Raw genomic sequence first — 23107 nt, forward strand, 5'->3', positions numbered from 1 at the left:
AAACAGTTACCACCCCCCCCCCAATCTTGTTTCATCTAAATCCTAGTTGAGAGTGCATTCTTTTAAAATATTCCTTCAAATAAAGAAAGACAGAGTCAACTGAGGTCAACTCAAAAAAGCTATTCTCCCCCAAAGAGTTCTCTTTCTTAGCTTTGGTATTAGAAGCTCAAAGGGTGCACAGGTCTAATTAATAGAAGTTCATTACTGCAAGCTTCTCTTTCTATAGGAAATAGCCATTACAAATGAAAGCACACAGGATTCCAAATTAAATATTAGAGAGGGGGGGGGAGGGAGGAGAGAGAGGGGGAATATTATCTTTCAGGATTTGGTGACCTGTAGGTTTAGAATGAAACAAATATTTTAAAAATAATTTATTCTTGATCCTATTTAATAGCAGGGCCTCTTTCTTTCTTTGAAGAAAAGAAGAAAAAACCCTCCATGATTCTACTTATCACTGAGATTTGAGGTTTACGGGGTTGCCCTATTCTTGGGCATTCTGCAACACTCCAGATTCTGAATCACCATCTGTTCCATGGAAATGTGATTCATTGGTGGCTCATGTTGTTCAGTAGCGTGTTGTCAAATGGCCAGTTCTAATATTTTAATTAGAAAGACCCACACATAATTACAGGTGCAAGTGGAGTAGGTCATCCATTTTCTAGATCTTTGTAATGGCTTATTCCTCTCTAGTCTGTTATCATCGACACCACCTTCAATTGAAGTCACACATGAAAAGAGGCTTGAGACAATCATACGGTAGAAGTATATGCACCTAGAAGATTTTGGCTTCAGTTCATTAAGAATGTGATGAATTATTTGATTATTTGTCCCTTATCAAACTTTGCAGAGGAATTTCTTACATTTTATATATAGTATTTTAAAAGTTTCCTTTCTGATTTCTGTCCTACAAGTCTATCAAAAAACAATATCCATTTCTTAAAGAAACTTAACAGAGTGAAAAATAAATTGGAAATTTGTGTTCTCAATTCAAGGGACAGACTGAAAACTCCATCGACTCGTGCTTGTAAGATCTTGCTCAATGCTAAGTTCCCCCTTTTGAACAGAGACTTAGAGGACACATTACAAGGTCTCTTTTGCAAGCGTGTAGCCTTAAGTGCATTTGATCCATCCACTAACACGTAGTATTGAACAGACCTGACATGTACCAAATACTTGACAGTTATACAAATAACATTTACAGGGCAGTTGTAAGTTAGAAAAGAAAAAGTAGAATAGTATTGGCATAAAATACAAAAAGCAAGCCAACTGCGATCTTGAGCAGGGACTTCACAGTAGAAATTATTGTAGTGAACATATTCATCCACAGCAACATGGGTGTCCTAATTTCAGATGATAATCTGTACCTATTTTTCAAACTCAGTTAACAAGGAGCAGGATTCTTTCTGGAAAAGGATACGCCAGAAACATACTGCCTATTTGCTGATTATCTATGCACCAAATCTCTAGTACACATACATTTGAAAGATTTACCACCAGAATTATCACTCTTGTGTGTTTGTGAGATACTGGCATTTTGGAGATTTTTGGAACATCATGTTATGCAATATACTTTGTTCCCTTTCCAAGAAAAAAACCAGAAATGGGAGAACTTATTCATGTGAAATACTAAACGTGTTATCAGGAAAACTAGGGACAAAAAAGACAGTGGGCACACAATGCTAACTTCCTGGGTTTGATAACATACCAACTACAGTTATGTAAGATGTCATCCCTGCGGAAACTGGGTAACAGATGCATGGACCTTCTCTATTATTTTTCCAACTCCTGATAGTATCATTATTTCAAAGTAAATTTAATAGTCCATGACCTTTTAAGTCCAAACAACAATGTGGTTTAAAGAACACTTGTGGTATTTTTGTCCATCAAAGAGAATTGTGATTTATTGAATATAACAATAACCTCAAGGTCAGAATGTCACAATTTTGTGTTTTAGCTGTGCTACTTCAGATGCGTGGGACCTGAGAAGTAAGTTACTTAGACTGTAAGTCAGAGTGTTTTCATTTGTAAAACGGGGCTGCTATGTTACTCATAATGTTAGGGTGACAAAGGAAGTTTTTTTTTTTTTTTCCTTAATTGTAAAACAGCAAAGTTTAGTTAGGAGATAGTCACAAGATTGAATAAATTAGAAAATAATTGCTGACAAGTATACTTCAATAAAAGTGGCTGATAGCTACACAAGTCTCTCATAGGTTAAGTTATATTCCTCCAATATCACACATGTGGAGAGTTAAGAAGTGGTACAGCAGTTGCAAAAGTGAGAAAGAACTCTAAGAGCTTCGTGGTAAAAGGCAATCAGCTCTTTTAACTTCCATGTACTCAAACACTGGTTCCTGATATGGAAGAACTCACTTCCCTGACTTCTTCTCCGGGGGAAGAGGTGTTTACATGCATGGGATCAGAAGAACAGCTCACTTACCAACTTCATCCTGAATCTCCTCAGCTACTGCAGGTACATTGTAGAGCAGGGACAGAGACTGATTCATGCGCTCATAGATTACTCGGAGGTGTGTCATAACCTGCATCGAAGGGTGACAAGACCAGGTGAACAATCTCTGGGATGGGGATGGTTATTTTCTTTATCAAGCCTTGCAGACAGATACAAACTTCCAAAACAAAACTAAGCAATGTGGCTGGAATATTTAAATAAAAGGGTATTTTTGCTTTTTTTTCCTCCCATTTTTTTTTTTGGTTGTTGTTGTTTTTTTTGTTCTCTAATATTTTAGCTTAGTTTGAAGACTTATCTTTAAATTTACCAGCATTTTGTATGCTTGGAAGAGTCGATTAAAAAGACCACCTGTGCCAACTCTGATTTCTAAGACTGAGGCTTCCTAAATAGCTTCTGATTTCCTAAATTTATTTCTTTACAATTTCCTAATAGATGAGAACATTTCAGTGTGTTTGGACATTTCGTGCTAAATATAGATAGTTTAAAATTATTCCATTTAAGGAAAACAGAAAATGTCAGACTTCCAGAGATAGATCCCCATTTTGAGTCTTTGGGAAGGAGGGAATATGAAACATTACGGGGCTTCATTCAAGCTCACATTTAATCCAAACCTTGTAGTTGCAATGAAGTTTACGATTGCCTGCCACGATTGAGTTGAGCCACTAGGACAGGATTTAGTTTCTTTTTTTTTAAATTTTCTTCATTTTAGTGGTCAGTTTTAAATGGTTCATGTTAAATGGTATCAGTGGCAGTGGAATACCTAAGATTTTTATATTCCTAATTATTTGCAAGATGTCAAACCACATACTCGTCCCTGATTAACTTTTACAATTTACCAGGCCTTAAAGAGGTCTTGACATTGAATCATAGACCATAAGGAAATACCTGAAGATTGTACGGCCACACCCAAGAAACCAGAACTCCGGACTGTCAGAGCTACAGATGATTCCCATGAGAAGGGCTTACCTGGGACCGGATCTGAGCAGCTTTCTTGGGATCCACCATGCGCACATGCTCGAAATGCTTTAGGGTGTGCTGTCTGTCTTTCTGCTCGGCACGGACGTACTTCTTCAGCATGGTGAACACGTGACGAGGCTATTTGGGGGGGGGGAAATAAGAAAAATGTTTTCAACTTTGTGCACAATATTATTTCTTTCACTGGCTTTTGGGTCAGAGGTCCCACTAATTCATCCCATGAAGGAATTTTCTTTTCTAAACACTTCTCCCAGTCCTTTATTGATGAGTAATTATTAATTAATTATTAATTATTAATTAATTACTTTGGTCAGTTGTCATTTCTATAAGAGCATTTAGCATTTTCAACACACATGATGACTGACTGCCTTAATCAACATTTTCTTTTCAAGTGTGCCTGTTCTTCTACAGAAGGAGAACAGATTTTGGATGTGTCAGGTTTCAGTGAGGTCCCTCTCTTTTCCCACTCAAATATTCAGGGGTATATATAAGACGCATTCCTATTTGCACAGTGCTAAGAATAGACGTAATGCTGCGCACACACACACACACACACACACACACACACACACACAAAATCCCAGCATCAGCAAAGTAAGAAAAACAATAGGCAATCTAACCACTACTCATTTGCGAGCCAAGGAATACCTGATAAGCTCTAAGAGACCTGGTAGTTTTTCAAGAGAAAGACCATTATTAAACTGTAGTTATTTTACTTTGAAATTTAATTAAGTTCTTGTTAAGCCATTAGAGTCTAATTCTTCCAACAACAATTAAGTTTCTTCTTAAGTGCTTCAATTTTTTTTTTTGTAAATTGATTCCATTTCATTCTTATTCCAGTTTTACACAAAAACATCCATCCTAATTAAAAACAAAAGGGCAGAGGTTCCTTTGTCTTCAACAATTCTTCCATTGCTTTGTGCATTCTATGTTGTGATTTTATAAAATGATTTGCTCAGACACAAATTTCTTCTTCATTAAAAAAAAATCACCTGTGAAAATTCATGACAGGAATAGAACTGGGGCCATCTGAGCAAACTAGTGATGATTAACTGATGTGTCATGGGCATCTGGGAAAGCTGGAAGGTACTGAATTTACTCCCAGAGATGGTGGGTAGCCTACAGTGCTTTTCTTGTGTTACCCATATTCTATGGGATAGGCCTGTCCTTCCCTGTTAACTTGAGTCTTCTTCTTGTCATCCCAGGTAGAATTTGGTGCCCTTTCTCTGTGCCACAGAGAAAGGGCACCAAATTTGCACAGTATTTCAAGAAATACTGTGCAAATCTCCACTGTTGCATTTAGTATAATCTGTTAAATTTGTGATGCTTCTGGCTGCCTTCTTCAATGTGAGATCCATGGGGCCAGATGGGATCTCACTCTTTTGCTCTACTGGGAACCCCGAGCATCAGTGCCAACCCAGAAGGTGCTCTGTACTTGCCTGTTCATGCCTGACACAGAGGCCTTGTGCCTATACTTAAGAAAACAAATACACACATTTAATAGGAACAAAATAAATCTGTGCTCATCTGCCTGATTTATTCCTTGTTTTCCTGGAAGAAATGTGACTATCCTGAATTCCAAGACAGACAGACATCACAGATTGAAATACAGTTTTTGGCAGAATATCATTACAATTCTCATATGTACTGTGAAATATGGTTGAATCCACAAATGGAGAATGACCTTTCAAATATCAGAAGAAATGTAGAAAAAAGAAATAATCGATAAGCTATTTTTTTTTTATTTTTTTTAAATTTTTTTTTTATTGGTCGTTCATAACATTACATAGTTCTTAATCGATAAGCTATTTTTATAAAATATATATTTGAACGACGATAGGGTTATACAAGCTAACTAAACAAATCCTTGAAACATCAAAGTTAAAGGCTGACTATTTTGGACTGTGTGGGCTATTGTATATACAGGATTGTACTATCAAGATACTACATAACCTTGATGCTGGCTTGTTTTCAACCATCAAGGCTTTAAAAAAAATCCCTCTAGTCCTATTGTGATTCTACTTTCAAGGTTGGAGACAGAAAGGGCTACACTAATTGCTTTTATCCATGCTATTCCTGTCTGTCCTCACAGATGCAGCTGACCAGCATATTGTGCTTCCTCAAGATGTTCTATTCCATTTTTTCTCTCTGGAAAAAAAGATGTATTACTTTGTAGAAAATGAATTTTTTTCTTTTATGAGTTCAAATATGAAAAAGCACTTAAATTAAAATGTAAGGATTGTTTTTCAATGTCACTATTTCCCCCTTCGAGTTAGCCACCTATGAATGTTTCCACAAGGCATTTTTTTTTCCTGAAATTATTATTACCAACAAGCCAGTGCCCCAGACTGGCCTTGGTGTTGTTATTATCATCTCAGTTTGCAGAATGGGGAGTGGTCATTTGTGTTAACATTTGGTCTCCCCTTTATCTTCTTCTATCAGCACAAACAGCACACGCTCTCATTTGCTAATTATTAATGTTACAATATCTCTTTCTTTTTTTTTTTTTTTGGTGGGGAAAATTGAACCAGGAGTGCTCTACCATTGAGCTATACCCCAGCTCTTTTTATTTTTTACTTAGAGATAGGGTTCTCACTAAATTGCCCAGCTGGCTTAGCACTTGAGATCCTCTTGCCTCAGCCTCTGGAGTCTCTGTGATTATAGGTGTGTGCCACGGTGCCCAGTGTAGACATGAGTACCCTTCAGAGAGGAAGCACTTGAAGATGAAAAACACTGTGTGTCAGTTACCCAACATAATGCTTGGTCCACCCCAGGTATTCAATACGTACTTCTTCTATTCAGTCCTTGGCTCCAACCCCTTCTCCCTTTTTTTTCTAAGTAAAACAGTTCAATATTTGTTGACTGTCTCTGAAGGGGACAGTGTTTGAACTGGTGTGTGCATGGCAACTCATTCCAGCTTTGTGACAGAGAGCTGCTTTCTCTACCTTACAGATGAGGCGTGAAGACCTAATGGGCTGAGGCTGAGGTTACACAGGCTACAGGCTAGCCCATGGGGACACAGCTGGTCAGTGCTCTAGCAGGAATAGGCCAGACCAGCTGTCCAGGCCCCTTTCTCTGACCACTATGTGATCTTCCTTTCAACAAGACTCTGCCATGGACCAAGCGAAAGATACTTCACAAATTAACTCACAGACTTGACAAAGAAATTTCTGGATGGTTAGGAAAGAGTGCATTCCAAAAGTCCTTGCCTGACTTTCTAGTTCTTATAAGCCCACAGACAGAAGTCCCGCCCCACCTTATCCACAGACCCCAGTGGATGCCTGAAACCTCAACTAGTATTAGACCCTAATGTAGTCTATGTTTTTTCCGATCATACAATCTATGATAAAGTTTAGTTATAAATTAGTTATGGTAAGAGATTAACAATAGTTAATAATAAAATAAAAGGTATTTAAAACTTATGAAGTTTATTTCTGGAATTTTCCATTTAATATTTTTCAGACCAAAGTTGATTCAGGTTACTGAAATCACAGAAAAAAGTAACCATGCAAAGGATTATAGTAATACTCTTTTGGAACACACTGATATCAGCTCTTTTAATTGTGCTGAAGTGTCAGATTTAGCTTGTTCAATCTCTCATTTTCTGTTCTCGGTTTTTGGCACTTGGCTATTCTTTAGCAAATGCATCAGAAGTGGGGTGTAGAGGCATAGGACTGTCCTCCGTTAATCTGATTAGAGGATTACTAGAAAATGATTCAAGGTATTAGTTAAAAGTTATGCTTTTGTGACACTCAAGGGTTCTAGTGCTAAATTCATCCTTATCTTCTTAATAGAAGACAGATAATTAAATGGTGAATGTGCTCACTTGTTTTCAATTGCTTATCTCACTTAATGCTGCCATTTCTTTATATGCTTCAGAAATATATTACTAACTTTCTCTCCAAAAATCCCCAGAGCTTGATAATGAAGCAGTAGCATATCAGGCTATGAGGATCCCCCAGGCCTCAGCTCCTGCATGATAATGAGCCCTGTGAGCCCAGACTAAGCTCTGACCTCACCATGTGCATGTGAGCACAGAGACACACTGTGTGTCTAACTACACAAATACAAGCTTTTTCTTCCTATGCCTACCTGACAATAAACAAAGGCTGGGGACAATAATTCAGGAAGACTTTTGAACACCTCTCAAGAAATGCATTGCAGGATTTGGATTGGTTGCTTTGACCACGTAAACATATTTATTTCTAGGAATCATGCTTTGAAATGAAAAACAAAAAACAAAAAACAAACCAAAAAAACTGGATTAGCTCGTATGTTGGATAAATCAAACTAAATGAAATAGTGGTTAATCCTGCACCTCAAAAATGAACAAAGTTTTTAGTTAAGGAACAGGTTAACATGTTCCTGTACTTCTATATTTTCATTTACTTTAGGTTAAAAAAAGAAGGTGGGGAGCTCTGCTTTAGGTATGTGATTCATGCATCTTTCATTCAAATAAAGAAATCATTGCCCACATTTTTGGCTATAAAAGAGAATTCCTCAAGGTGTAAAACTGGTTATTTCTAGAGCTATGTCATGTAACTCAGAAAAATGGAATCTTGATTGTCTAGGGAGGTTTATTTTATTATGTTAAGATGAAGATGAATTTTGTTAATTTTAATTAAAAAGAAGAAACATTCAGACAGGAATGGTAGAAAAACATACCTGATATCTCTACAAGAACACTTGGTATATCTAAAGAATATAGAAAGAAATTCTAAAGAAACTGTTATTATTGTTAGCACTGCCATATCACTTATATTTAAGATTGAATTATTCATGATTAGAAAGACAACATAATTTGGTGGCTCAGGGTGCTAATAACATAGTTCAAGAAACATTTTTAACCTGTATGCATATAATTTAAATTACTCTCAAGGCTTTAAATTTTCTGTAACTAATATTTTTTTTCTGGAAAATTTCTCTTATTTCATAGTTATGATATTTTATATATCAATACTACAATTTGGTTACATTAGAATTGGATGGTCAATCTAAACTTTATAGTAAAGAACAAAGAAAATTCAAAATCTGCTTACCAGGGACTAAATAAATGTATCAAATCCTTTGTATTATCACTATCTTTCCAAGAGTATTTAGCTCATAATCACATTGTAACTCTTTGAGACAGATTTGGCACTTTTCAATTTGTACTAAAGTTCACCATGGTATCACGCTGCCTTTAAAATATCATTCAAAAAGAATTTCTTAAAGGATTAAGAAAAGTTATTCCTAAAATGGATTAGGCATCATTTACAATAAAAGAAAACAGGAAAAGAACCTGAAAATAGGAGATTCACATTTTGAGACGAGAACCATTTTCCTCTTTGGGAAAAAAAGTGTAACACATTTTGATCTTCCGACACTGGAACAATTTGGCTGCTAATAAATCTTTGTTAATTAAATTAATGAAAGACCTAGAGCTAAATATAACTTCAGAAGTAGTTCCAGTAGTATAGAATATCCTTCATGGTATCTTATTTGTGAAAATAAGCATCTCTCTGATCAGAAGAGCAGCGTTCTCAGTTTTCACAGAACTAACTAAAATTACAAACCCATTTGATTTATCTACCCAGTGGGCCAGGTGTTTGAGGAAGTCATTTTTACTGGGAAATGTTTCCAGAAAATACTTAGTAGAGTCTACAGCATATCCAAAACCTCTCTCAAGAAGAAGATTCATTTCACTGGTTCCAAAAGAGAATTCTTTGTTGTCTCAAGTTTTGATAGCAAGTTGATTTTGGTAATTTTGAAGGAAATTCCATGGCCTTTCCTTTTAAGAGGTAATATTTAAAATTAAAAGGTATTTTTAAAACTACATTCCTTACTTCTCAGATTGTCTTTTCCATCTATTTCTTTCACTCAGTTGCTTAAGTTTGGTGTCCCTGGATGTGGAACAAATAACAAATATTAGACTGATGGAGGATGAATAGGGCTACTCAGTGCCAATCATGTCTGAATATGTAGCTTTTTATTCGACCATCCACATGGGAAGCACATTAAAACATGACTATTCATAGGCCCTACTGTCCCACCCTGTAGCTTTATGCTTGCTCTAGAAACCTGGCATCTTACCATAATAGACACTTCTGCCCTAAACCATTTCCTGATGGGACTGAATGAACAGTCAAGAGTTTTTAACAGCCCTGGGTGTAGTGCTGCCAAGAAGAAGGAAGCAAATGACTCACTTTATGGGGGGACCCTAACCTTTGCAGGTCACAAGGGACTTATTCAGAAAACCTACTCCTGGAGGATTAAATTGCACCCTCGTGGTTTCCAAAACTGTGACTAGAGAAGTTAATTATCTACCAAGAATATAAGCAATTCTTTCCTGTTTTCACAAAGAGGCTCAAGGCCATTATTTTCAGTTTTATACCTTGGATTTCAAGAACTCTTGAACATATAATGTAAAATGCATAAAATCTCCATGTGTAGGTTTAAAGACACACTCGAGAGAGTTAAACCTCTCGGTGCTTGAGATGGTCTCTGTTGAGTTTATTTTGCCTTCTGATTCTCAAAATGTCAAATGCATTTTTTCACTGTTGCAAAAAACAACAACAACAACAACAACAAAAAACATTGGGGGGTGAGGTACCAAACCAAACTAAACAAAACCAAACCAAAAATACGCAAAACAAAACAAAACAAAAAAAAAAAATCAAAATATCACACAAAACAATTGGGGAAGCTCCCAGGAACCTTTGGATCCTGACCATTTTTGTCTTTAAATCTAGGAGCTGTGTGCAATTTTTAAAGTCCAATGCCAAATGTATCCACCTTCTTCTTTTCAGAAAAGCACATAAATGACTTCTGTAGGTTAAAATGAATATCAGAGGGGAAACAGCAATTCTACCCCAGGCTGAAAAAAGAAGTCTTGATAAAGCAACAGAAAAAATGCAGTAGATTGGTTAACATCCTTCCCTGCTCAGCTTCTTGATTTTGATGATATGGAGGCATCAGAAGGAAAGGTGTTGGGTAACTGACCTTTGACACTTAGTGCATACTGCCAAGACAAAACCCCCACATGTGGCCCAGGGGTTACCCCAATCACTGCACAGGCTCTGACTTTGTGATCTCACAGAAGTCACAAAGCCAGGAGAAGAGAAGGTCATCTCCTCTGAGTTCCCTCCTTCCCCAGGAAGCAGATCACTTCTAACAGGGACAGTTACCAAAGTCTCCATGTGCTCTACCCTGACAATCTTTCTCCTCTTAAGGAGGAAAACATTTTCCTCCTTCACAGTCTTGTCTCCATGTACAATTAAGTCCTCTGTTTTTCTAATAAAAAAAAATTATGGCTAAAAACAAAAAAAGGGGGGGAATGGGTGGGTGGATGGTATGTTAGAAAATGTTAATTACAAAAAGAGTAGAAAAAATAAACCCAATTTGCAGATGGAAGAAGAATCCCCTGTTCCAGTTACAGGTTGTACAAGGGCAAACCTGAGAATTATTTATATATAAATGTCTGTATAATACTATAAGACAGAAATAAGAGAAAATTTGTAAAAAAACAGAAAATAAGAGTGGTTGTAATCATCTCTCACAAGTAAGTTAACTTATGTCAAATCTCATAGGTTTCATGATTTTTTTCTTGGGATGTTTCACTAATTCCTAGGAATAATTTATTTTGCTTTTACAGATCACAGCTATAACTTAGTGAGGATTGCATATAGGACTGAAATTTAGCACCTGTTTCAACCCCACAATTTATGCTTTCAGTCAAACTGTAGCCTACAATGGAGCCAGAGCTAAGATCTTCTGTGAGAGCACCTAAAGGCCAGAACTGATCTGGACCTAGACATCTTGAAGCCTTGTTTAGTCAAGTAGTAAAACACACTCAAGCTCACTAGAATGCCCAGGTTATTCATGCAACCCAGAAGGCAAAGCCCACAGAGTTGCTGAAGAAATCATAAACAAAACATGTTCTAAAGTAACACAGACCCTTGGAGAGATTTTCCAAATAGTCTGATCATACAACAAATGCCAATTATGACAGATTCTTGACTTTTTTAGAGAGTTATAGCAATCTGCTTTAATTTTGCATACTGAGACTACAGCTTTGGAAGTTGTTTTCCTCCTTAAGAGGAGAAAGATTGTCAGGGTAGAGCACATGGAGACTTTGGTAACTGTCCCTGTTAGAAGTGTTCTACTTCCTGGGGAAGAAGGAAACCCAGGGGAGATGACTTTCTCTTCTCCTGGCTTCTGTGACTTCTGTGAGATCACAAAGTCAGAACCTGTTAATATGTTCAAGGATAACGACATTCAGATTTCTTTTAATTGTACACTCTCCTTCTCCTGCACTTAGCCAGTGTTTTGACTTTTAGATATTCTGTTTTTTTAAAATTTAATAACATTTTTATATGGAAACTCAAGACAAAACTGTTTAAAATCCAATATAACCTACCTAGGATCTTTATTTTCTGTTTTTATTTTTTGATATTGGGGATTTAACCTAAAGGCACTTAATCACTAAGCTATATCCCCAGCACCTCCTTTCAAATTTTGAGATAGGGTCTCTTGAAGTTGCTTAGGGCCTCACTAAGTTTCTGAGGCTAGCTTTGAACTGGCAATCCTCTTGCCTCAGCCTCCCGAGTGGTTGGGATTACAGGTGTGCACCACCCTGCCCATCTAGCATCTTTAAATTGTGATCCATGGTTAAGTTTCATAAAATAAATGAAGCCCTTGAAACTGATGTGAAATTTACATGGGTGCTCTTGGGTACATGTTGACAGAATGAGGACTTCCTGCTGTTCTTTCGGGCAGGTGAATAGTACTGGACCTTTCAATAACATGCCCCACATTTGTCTACAAACCCTAAATACTTGTATTTTCATCATAGGTTTTCATTTTCAAGGATGAAATGAAAATAGATATTAACATGTAAATATGCATTTATATAAGTTGCAGAGAAGCACAGGGTCCCCATGCTATGGGTTGTGACAGACCCATTTCCACTTCGAAGGAGGTCACAGTGGGGCTCCATGTGGAGGGAACTTGGGTGGTGACTGTGGTCTCAGAGACACAGTATAGAGCTTTCAAGCTTTTCATGATACTTCATTTTCTATCTGACTTAATTAAAAACAGAAAACATGAATGTCTATGGTTACCTACTTCCCACTGGTCTGAAGCAAGATCTGTTACTGAGCTTAGTAAACATTTAAAGCAAGGTACAGAGGAAACACTGACAGGCTTTACTAATATAGCACACATACTACCCAGTACAGTTTAAAGGATTTGCTTCAATAAATGCTAATTCTCCCATTTTTATTTCCACCCATCATCTGCTACTGGGTTTGTCCTTAAAAGCTCTCAAGTTAATGAGTCCCTGTGTGCTCATCAATTTACACAAACTTCAACTTCAAATGAATGGTGAATGAATAAATAATACATACATACATAAGGTATAGGATAATTAAGTACATTTCTAAAAAATGATTTTTAGTCTTTAAATTTCTAACTACATTGTGATTATCACGACAAAATTTTTATAACATTCCAAAATTGCTGGTAGAAGGCTTTAAACATCATATTAATCTCTCCACGTATTAAGGACTCAGCATATAATTTTTAACTTACTCGACGCTAACATTTAAGCGCAGCTGTTCCCTATTTGTGTACATGTGCTCTGTGCAAGTCCTCACAAAACGCTGGATATTTCTTTTCTGGCTGAAAGTGACAAGTAGAAAATGATGGGAGAAGGGCAGTTAGCAACGTCATATGAAAACTAAAGTTGCTCAGGTCTGCACCTCCATTTCTTTTTTGCCTTAGAAAACTTACAGCTATACTGATACCTATGTTGGCTAAAGATTGATTTAGTTGGAATTAACATGCTACATTGGCTAGAAACGGATTGGCTAGAACCTCCTCCTGGTCATCACTGGTTTATCTGCCACAAAACACCCTTAAGCTGCTGTTCATTTCATCTCCAATGATCACGGTTTCTTATTGAAACCCACTGACCTGCTGACAGAATTCACCACATAGCAGTGGGTGAAAATTCAACTTGGTGACAAAACCACACTCCTTACATAAGAGCCTCATCATAGGAATGTTCTTCTAAAGAATTCTACATGGAAGTAAGTTTTTAGGAACATCAGGAAGCTCTGATATTTGACTGAACCATTCAGAAATGAGAAAGGACAGGGAGTTGGTGCTATAGGTACTGTGACATTATTTTGCTCAATTAAATATTAAGAGTCTGAGTAAGAAGCAGTAGATACAAGCATGAAATAGAATTCGGTATTGATAAGAAGACTGCAGTCATGAGAAATCACGGAAAAATCAACATTAAACTGGCACACAGACAAACAGACAGATGCACATGTAAATGGTTCCTAATTCTTACCACCACTTAGAAAATGTTTAACAGTAGAGAAAGTCAGAATATTATGATGCTAATGGAAAATTTAGACAAAGTGTATATATAAAAACACCAAAAAATCTCAGAATTACAAAAAAAAGGTTTGGTTATTTTTCTCTCATCTTTAAAACATTTCAATTCTTAGTAATTAGGGTCTGCTAAGTTTTTCCAGATGAGGCCTACAATAGACACTTTATTTAAAACAAACAAATAAGCAAACAAACCGTATCCAGTCTGGTTTAACTCTATGGGATTCTACATTAAATCCAATTTCTCTCCAGACTACGGAAAACACTGAACAGGCAGGAAACAGTGTCATCCTCTGGGAATCAGAAACAGGACGTTGGCAGTTACAGGCGGGAAGGCTCCACCCATACTTGGCTCTTATTCCATGAAGCTGGGGGAAGCTTCATTCTGAGCCTGACCAAGTCAGAAGCAGGAAGCACACGACTGAGGGAGCTGGTTACCATATGATGACAGCCTGGCTTGAGTCCTACCTAATTTTGGTAGCTCAGAGGCCTCCAAAGGGGACGGAAACTAACCACATGTGATGCAGCTCTGGAGAAGAATTCAGCTTTTCTGGGGGTAAACAAAAATATAAATCCTTGATTTTCTAAGGAAACTTTTAAGACAATGAAAGAGTTAAGTAAGGGGTTGGTGTTTAGAAGAGTCACTGGGCTTCAACGGAGCAGAGATGAGCCTCAGTCCAAAAATATGGCTGGGTTCTATTTCTTTCCTAGTGAAAATTAAAATTTTAATTATTCCCTGGGTTCAATCCCCAGCACCACAAAAATAAATGAATAAAATCTTGATTGTTATAATTATAAACATATGTAAGGATGTATATATGTGTAGATTTTTTTTTTTCCAGTACTAGGGATTGAACCTGGGGACTGATGTATGCTACGCAAGCATGCTACCCCTGGGCCACATCCCCAGTCAAAACAATACACTTTTTGATTGGATGTTCAGTTTATCCACCTATGGGTACGTGGTTAATTCAAAAGGAAACCTGGAACATAAGAGTATATAAACACAGGGACTTACCAAATGAAATTTTTAGTAGAACAAGGAATAGTAAGCCATACAAAAATATAACCTCATAACATTTTCAAGTTTGGATTCAAAAATATAGATAAAATACAAATTAAACCTGAGTGTCAAAGAAACTGCATATAATCTATGTTCCCCCCCCCCCCCAGAGTCTCAGATTTGCAAAGTCTGAGAATATACGGTAGAATTTGGTAAGGGTTAAGGGGATGACTATTTCAAGTGATAACATTTATAGAATTTGCAGAAAAAAACCACGTTCACTAATTTATTCAAATATTTTCACTAATATATCCAAAAGATGATTATTGAAAATTTTATGTTTTCTAGGCATTATGTGTAGGACAGTTCAGAAATATTTCCTTATGGTTCCAATTACAAGATGTCATCTTCCTCATATAATCACTGAACAGTTCTTGATTCGTGTCTTTTAATAGCAATGTATAAAAGTCCCCCAAAATGGACTTAAAATTTCCTTACACTTTCCAAAGTGCAGAGCTAAGTTTGATGCCAAGCCATATATTAAAACTTAAACAAACATTCAAAGATGGTATCCTCACAAAAATGGCAGGCAACACTATAGGACTTTGGGCTTGTGTCTATCTAACTTCACTTTTTATTACCAAGGAGACATTTGTGCATTTCTGAGGTAAGAATTTAACAGGAATCCTCTGATGAATCCATAGCAATATGATTTCACTGATGGTGAACAAGTTCTTCCTAATCCAGTCTTAAACTTTTATTTCAAATAAACATGCTGTCTAATTCCTATGACACGATCAACAGGCCCATGACAAAGCACCAGTAAAGCTAATCTAAAATTGTCCCCTTGTATGAATCATGAAGCTCTGGCAAACAGTCTTGCTACAGCCTTTCCTGTGGTGGCCCATGAGATTCAACTGAAAGACTCTCTGTGGACTTGTTAAATGTTCTGTTCAGCCCTCATCTTATTTTTTTCAGACTATCAATGACCATTGAGTAAAGACCTTACTTCAGGGATTGGACGTTCAACTACACTTTTTTACAGCAAGTCTCTTTTTAAAGATCTGGTCTAGATACTCACCATGCTGCTCTGCTCTTGCAAACAATCCCCACAGCTCCTCCCCTCAAAGCATGCTTCCCAGAGAAGAAGAAGAACCAAGGAACTTATTATTTGCAGACTTAGAAGTGCCTGAAGAGGACAGGGATTTTTATTTTTGCTAATACAAAATGAAAATGCTAATGTGGATATTCAGTTTCAAAAGCTCTTTGTTCTGAGAAGTATGGTCTAGTGAGAAGGTACTGCAGTGGGAGACTGTGATTCATGGCTCCATCCTGTCCCTTACTTGTGGTGTCACCCTGAACCAGCCACAATCTCCCTCCCGGGATGCTACTGATGTCATTGGGACAATGGGGTCAATACTGTCTTGACCTGGAGGAACGCCAAGAGCTCTTTTCTGGCTCCTCAAGGGTTTCTGCATTAAAACCTCACAAGGAAAATAAACATCCTGAGGAAAATCAGCATAAGTGGGTGGCTTTTTAGTTTAGTTACATAACACATACACAGACTCCCATTTCTGGCCAAAATCCAGGAAGAGGAATTGGATTTATCTCCTGTCCCCTCACCTGAAACAACTAACAAATTGATTAAATTAATGGAACAGATCCTTCACAAGGTACCAGACCTAGGGTGAAGGAGTGAGCCCCGAGTTTCCAGGCCATAGCTCAAGGCAGAGAAAGTCAGGCAGAACCTAGAGGAATCCAGGGCAGCTCTGGAGAGATCCAGGGAGCTAGAATTCACAGCACAGAGGACAGAGTATTGGTAAGAAGAGAGCTGTTCTCAAAAAGAGAACCAAGAAATGTGCAGAGGGTGATCCTTGAAATTGTAGCTGAGTCATGATCATTACATGCATGTGGAAGAAACTGAGGCTGGGGGAAATTCACCAAAGAGGATATTTATAGTGTACAAAATATGTAGAACTCAAAAAGCTGAAATTCACAATGTTTGACCAATCAATAAAAAGTCACTACATATGGAATGATTCAGGAAAAGAGCACACAGAAGGAAGAAATATCAATCACAACTGATCCGAACTTGACACAGTTAGCAAACAAAGATATTCAAACAGTTTTTGTAGTGTTCCATAGGTTCAAAAGTTAAAATATAGAACATATTGGGGATGGGGGAGCCCAGACTGAATATATAGACATGAAAACTATGGTAGGAGAGATGAGATGAAAAATGGTCAGAAGGATTGTAGGGTAGTAGGAAGGGCATCATAGAACATCATAATTAAATGGCTCAAAATTAGTGATAAATAAAATCTTACAAGGAAAATCTTACAGGATAATAATAAAAAAGACATGTTATTTATAGAGACATAAAGATAAGTATTATCACGTTTCTTCTTGGAAATAACACAAGTAAGAGATCATAGAATACACCTTTAAAGAAGAAAAGGGGAAAAAAAAAGCCTCAATGTAGAATTCTACCTACACCCAGTAAAAACAGCTTCCAAAGTCAAAGGTGAAATTAAGGTATTTTCAGACATTAATAAATTAAAAACAAGAAAAGAAATTCAAAAGAATTCATCATCAACCTACAGGCAATCCAAGCCAAAAAAAAAAAAATTCCATCTCCAACCTACATGTTCTTCAAGGCATTTTAAGAGGAGTCCTTTGGGCAGAAGCAAAAATGATACCAGGTGCATTTGTATAAAAAAAAAAATTAAGAGCATCAGAAATGGCGACCGTATGTAAACATGTAAACACGTGAACTTTTTTTCTTATTATTTCCTGAACAATGCAATTTAACAACTATTTACAATGTATTAGGCATTGCTAATTAATCTAAAGATGATTTAAAGTAAACAGGATGACATGTGTAAGTTATTTGCAGATACTATGTCTTTTTTTTTCCCTTGTGGGTGCTGAGGATTGAACCCAGGGTCTTGCACATGCAAGGTAAGAGATCTACCACTAAGCTGCACCCCTAGCTTCTATGCTATTTAGCATAAAGGACTTGAGCATCTATGGATTTTAGTATCTGAGAAGGTCCTAAAACATACAGACATTGAGAGGTGATTGTACTTTATTGGAACAGATGAGACAAATAGAAAATCTACCAAGATATAGATTTAGATTTTAACTGTATCAATAACTTCGCTGAATATACATGGCCTTCCCAATTAAAAGGCAAGACCCAGCTATATGCAGCCTATAAGAAATGCACTTCAAATACAAAAAAAGAACATGAATAAAAAATACTATGCAAATATTAATCAAAAGAAAGCTAGAGTAGATTTATTAACATTAGACAAAGAGGGTTTCAGAGCAAAATATATTACCAGGGATTAAAAGGTAATTTCATGATAGTACATGAATCAAAGAGGACATAACAACTCTGAATGTTGATACACCTAAAAACATAGTCTCAAAATACACAAGGCAAAAACCTACAGCACTGCAAGGAGAAATAGAACACACCACCCTTGTAGCTTTCAATACCCCTCACCCAATGATGAATAGTATAAGGCATAAAGTGCAATTTCACTATCAAAATGTTAATTATCCTCAAAGCAAAGTCTAACACTGTTGTCAGTAATGAACTCCATGGCCCCACTTGGTAAACCTTTTTTTGGCAGTGATCACTGCAAACCACAAAGAAATCTCCTCACTGTAGCCTTCAGGACTGATGATGGCTTCCCTTCAGAGAGAAAAAGCTCTGATTCAGAAATCCAAGTCCTAGATCCTACACTGAAAATTATTACAGCTCAAGTTAAGTTTTAGCTTTTCTTGATCTCGGTTACATGGATTGTATGATGAAGGGGTTGAGCTAGATTACTATTAATCCTTCCCTATGGTCGGAATGTTTGCGTCCACCACTGAATACTTATGTTCAAATGCATAGTGTGGTGGTATTGGGGCAGACTCCATAAGAATGGGGTTATTGCTTTTATAAAAGAGGCCCTAGGAGAGCTTCCTTGCCCCTTCCATCAGGTGAAGATGTAGTGGGGAAAAAAGGGTATGTGCCAGGAAGCAGGCCCTCTCCAGACCTCTGTTGGTGCCTACTCTCAGTTTTCTCAGTCTTCCAAACAGTGAAACATACCATCTTGTTGTTTACATGCCACTCCGTCTACAGTACTGCATCAGAGCAGCCTAAGCAAACTAAGACATCCTGCTTCTGGCTTTTGTGTTTCCGACTTCAATTGCACCAGGAAGAACATTACATAAAGTTAGGTACTGCCTTGCAGTTCCTGGAAAGCCTGTCTCACTGCTCTAAGGAGAAGTGTCAGTGTCTAATTCTAAGAGTTTAGATGGCCCTGTCAAGACAGCTGCCCTGAGATGGTCACTTTTTTTTTTTTTCCCAGTGCTGGGGATTGAACCCAGGGTCTTCTGCATGGTAGGCAAGTGCCCTACCCCGGAGCCACATCCCCAGCCAGAGACTTGTGACTTTTAAGATAGAATGGACACCACACATTCCTATGAAAAAGGTGTTCATGGCATTCTTTTAATTTCTCTTCTAGGGCCTCCAGTGCCCAGTGTCCCCACCATCTGTGCCGTGACCTAAAGCCAGGTTTCAGGGAGACCTACCCGGGGAGGAACAGCCTGCAGGGCGGTGATGTAGTTCTCCAGGGCCAGTCGGCGGCGGTCATTGAGCATGGCTTCCACTCTGGCCATGTGTGTCTCCACCAGCTGCTGCCTCTCGTTGGCTGCTTCCTGTTCCAGAGATTCCACTTTCTCCTGGAAATGCTGCCATTTTGAAAACACACATCAATCAGGAACAGAACGAGGAGGATGGTGGCAAATTCAAGTCTTTTAGAAGAGATATTCTATTGCATTTTTCTTCAAGGGATAAAAACTATTCCAGAGGGTGCACAGTCACCCCAACATTGACTGATTTCACACATTTTATAGGTTACCTCCTCTTCCTGTATTCTCCATCTCCCAACCAAATTAATTTCTCATTGAAAATCAGGATTTTATAGAGTCCTTCAAGACTCATTTCACTGATAATGACTGATACTAATGTCAGATACATTTATATATTCTTGAAGCTCTTGCATTTCATATTTTTTAAAAATTCCTTTCTTCTGAAATTATTTTAATTTATGCAAATGGCCATGATAAGCTCTCTGTTTATGTAAGGTAATTTGGATGCTGGTTTCAGACCCAAATTGGAATATTTGGATAATTTTTCCCAGGGGGAGAAGTAGCAAGAACTAGGGCAACCAAAGAGATGCATTATTAATAAAAAGTAAACTGCAAGTAACAGTAAGTTTTATGGCCATGAATTATAACTTGAAATAGTTGGGAGCAAATGTAAGGCAGGGTTTCAACAACTCAATAACTAGACAACGATTAGGAACAGCCCAAATTTATGGGAATATGAACAATCATACATGGCGTTCCAGCAGATGTTGGCCAACCTGCAGGCCCTCAACAGACAGGTTGTTGGCAGGTCCTGCTTGCTAGGGAGTGGGTTCAGATTTTACCTGGATCACGGCCTTCTTATCAGCTTTGGGCAAGTTCTTTGCTTGACGTTCTGCTTCTTCCCATTCTCTCATGACCTGCAAAAAAGGACAAAACACTTTTATCATCAGTTCTTCCTTCAAATACAGCTTTAACTGAATATTTTATAGTAATTTTCTCCTGATTTTGTTACTGTGAATACAAAAAAAAACCCCAAAACTATTGCATACTCATTCTTACATGAATAATATTTGACCTCCCATGAAGATGTAAATAATTTATCATAGAAGTATACGTAACATAAATGTCTTTATTTACTGCAGGCAGGCAGCCTTTTGAAGTATGATTGTTCTTTTTTGTTCCCCCCTCAAAAAATGGCCAGAAGTCATTTATTTGATGTGAAAAATACCAACTGTTCATAAAAGGCATATACTTCCTGAACAAGGAATTAATTAATTAAACACACTAGTCTTAGCCTTCTATAAAAGCAAGTTAAACATTTCAACTGCGCATTTGTAGAAGGAGGAGGAGCCAACATAACAACCTATGTATGTGTAAATGTCATGAACACAATACAAAAGAAAATAAAACACATAATGGGGGAAGATACAGAAGACTTCAGTCATTTGAAATCCTATGATCTACCCTTTATGAGAATTTGATGAGCAATTAGGGCCTTCTACTTGCCAACATGAATTATGCATAGCAAGGATTACCCTGAATCCCCCAGAAAGTCCAAGAAAATATAGATTATAACATTCTAAGTGTAGCAAAAAGCAACACTAATTTAGTAACCAGGTGAATCTAATTTGTTAGGAAATAAAACTTCCTGGTCTCAATCTTGATGTCCAGCCACCTGGACTTCCTGAGAGAAACTCACTCTTTCAGCAGACCACAAGGCGTAAGTCTATAACTGTGCATCTTGTTAGACGAAAATATCAGTGTCTCACCATCTATGGCTGGCCTTTCCTTTCTAAGTGTTCTACTGTCAAGGGAGTTCAAGTGTAACTCACACCAGAGATTGGTAAAATGAAAAAAAGAAAGATCAAGTAAGCAAAATTCTGGCCTCTTATAGGATAAGTACTTGTCTACCCTGTGTATTTCCATAATGTGGGAAAACTTGATTTCTACACTAAAAAGACTGTTACAAGCATTTAGCCCTCAGGAACTTATTATTTTTTTTTTTTTTAGATATTCTTCCAAATCACAAAGAAAAAGGGGTTTAGAGAAGTTCTATGGGAATATGAACAATATCTAATGACCAAGTGAGTTTCTTAGGTATTTTATTGGCTGTCAGCATTAATTCTTTGTATAATATACAAGATCACTTACATTGTGTATAAGATACAAATTCCTTATTGTTTTGGTAAAATTCTGGAGAAATAAGATGGAATGGCTTTTCTACTACACTTGAATAGTATATAAAAAATAACATTAAGGTTTATAACAAATTTGGGACAAATGTCCCACTGTAGGACACAGGAACATAACACACACAAAAATTAAATATACTGTCCGGGTTTCTTTGGTATTTCTGTGAGTTGATGAAAAGAACCTGTGGACCAGGGGGATACTGAAAACTATCTTTGCTTTACAGATAAGATAAGCCTTGCAGTACAAATAATTCAATTCCTGTATGAGAATGTTCACCGTGGTAGTGCTTGACCAAGAATTCCTCAGGCAAGGAATCTCAAAATTAGTTTGAGACAGAAGCCAAATGTATTTCTGGAATGTGAAAGGTTGATTTTCTGCATTACATTTTCATTTTTTTACCAGCTCACCTTGTATACTCAGAATCTGGACTTTCAGCTTTGAATTGGAGATTCATGAAATATTTAAGATTTATTTAGCTAATGAGTTGAAAATAAGCATCACTATAAAAATGAACTCAAACTTTGATTTGTTTTTCAGAACAATTAAACAATATCCTCCACCCCTACAAATAAAACAAATCACCCTAGAACTCCTTACTACATTCAAATGGATCCACAGTGTAGGCTGAACACCACCACCCTGTGATAAACGGCTTCCGCTGTGTTGCATTGATAATAGATAACATTACTGTTCACCCTGGATTAAGTGCTTTACAAAATCTATCAAATTTAATTGATTCCTCACAATAGACTGTGAGATTAGGCATGGCCATTCCCATTTGATGTACAAGGTTAAGATATGAGCTCAAGGTCATGCAAATAGCAATAAACGAAGACCATTTGGCCCCTTTGCCATTATAAATTGGAAAAGCTATCAAATGAGCCAAGTTTACTTAAACTCAGTGACAGGAGAAGAGCCATTCCTGAGGTGATGTTATTGTCAAAATAAAAAACTCAAAGTAAGGGCAACTTTCAGTTTGAAAGTTCATTTTAAGTACATATTAAAATTGCTGGAAAAGTAAGTAATAATAAGTAAGTACAAATGTACTTCATATTTCAGAAACAAAGAGTGTAATTACTATAAGTTTTTTTTGTCTTTATGTTACACTATTCCAATGCTTATTAGTATGTGGTAGATGCTGTCATAACATAACACAAAAATCTACAGATTTCAAGTTGTAATTCCCAGCATCAACAACATGCCCCAAACTCCAGATTCTCTGTATTTGTAAGGAAACAAATAATAACAAAAACTACAAAATGAATCAATAAGAAAAAAAAATTGAAATTTGAAATTCTCAGGATTTGTTCCTTTTGGTTGCTCTTTAAAGCAATTTTCCACCACATGCACGAAGGTATCAATTTCATCTGGATTTATGGATCTTCAAAGACCTGGCTGTTTCATGCAGAGAAAATCACTACTAGAGATTGAAGAGG

The 23107-nt window shown here is 37.0% G+C and overlaps 1 protein-coding gene across 6 annotated transcripts in view; it reads right to left on the reverse strand.

Moving 5' to 3' along the window:
• The window catches only part of App (amyloid beta precursor protein), a 240611-nt gene that overhangs the window by 56235 nt on the left and 161269 nt on the right, over positions 1–23107 (reverse strand). For all 6 annotated transcript variants that reach the window (XM_026396151.2, XM_026396150.2, XM_026396149.2 and 3 more), the window contains 4 exons: positions 20321–20395; positions 19419–19577; positions 3434–3562; positions 2438–2537 (listed from right to left, as the gene is read on the reverse strand). In XM_026396151.2, the coding sequence (XP_026251936.1) occupies positions 2438–2537; positions 3434–3562; positions 19419–19577; positions 20321–20395 (463 nt within the window). The remainder of the gene's footprint in view (positions 1–2437; positions 2538–3433; positions 3563–19418; positions 19578–20320; positions 20396–23107) is intronic.

This window comes from Urocitellus parryii, chromosome 2 (genome assembly GCF_045843805.1).
Source record: "Urocitellus parryii isolate mUroPar1 chromosome 2, mUroPar1.hap1, whole genome shotgun sequence".
Classification (NCBI taxonomy): domain Eukaryota; kingdom Metazoa; phylum Chordata; class Mammalia; order Rodentia; family Sciuridae; genus Urocitellus; species Urocitellus parryii.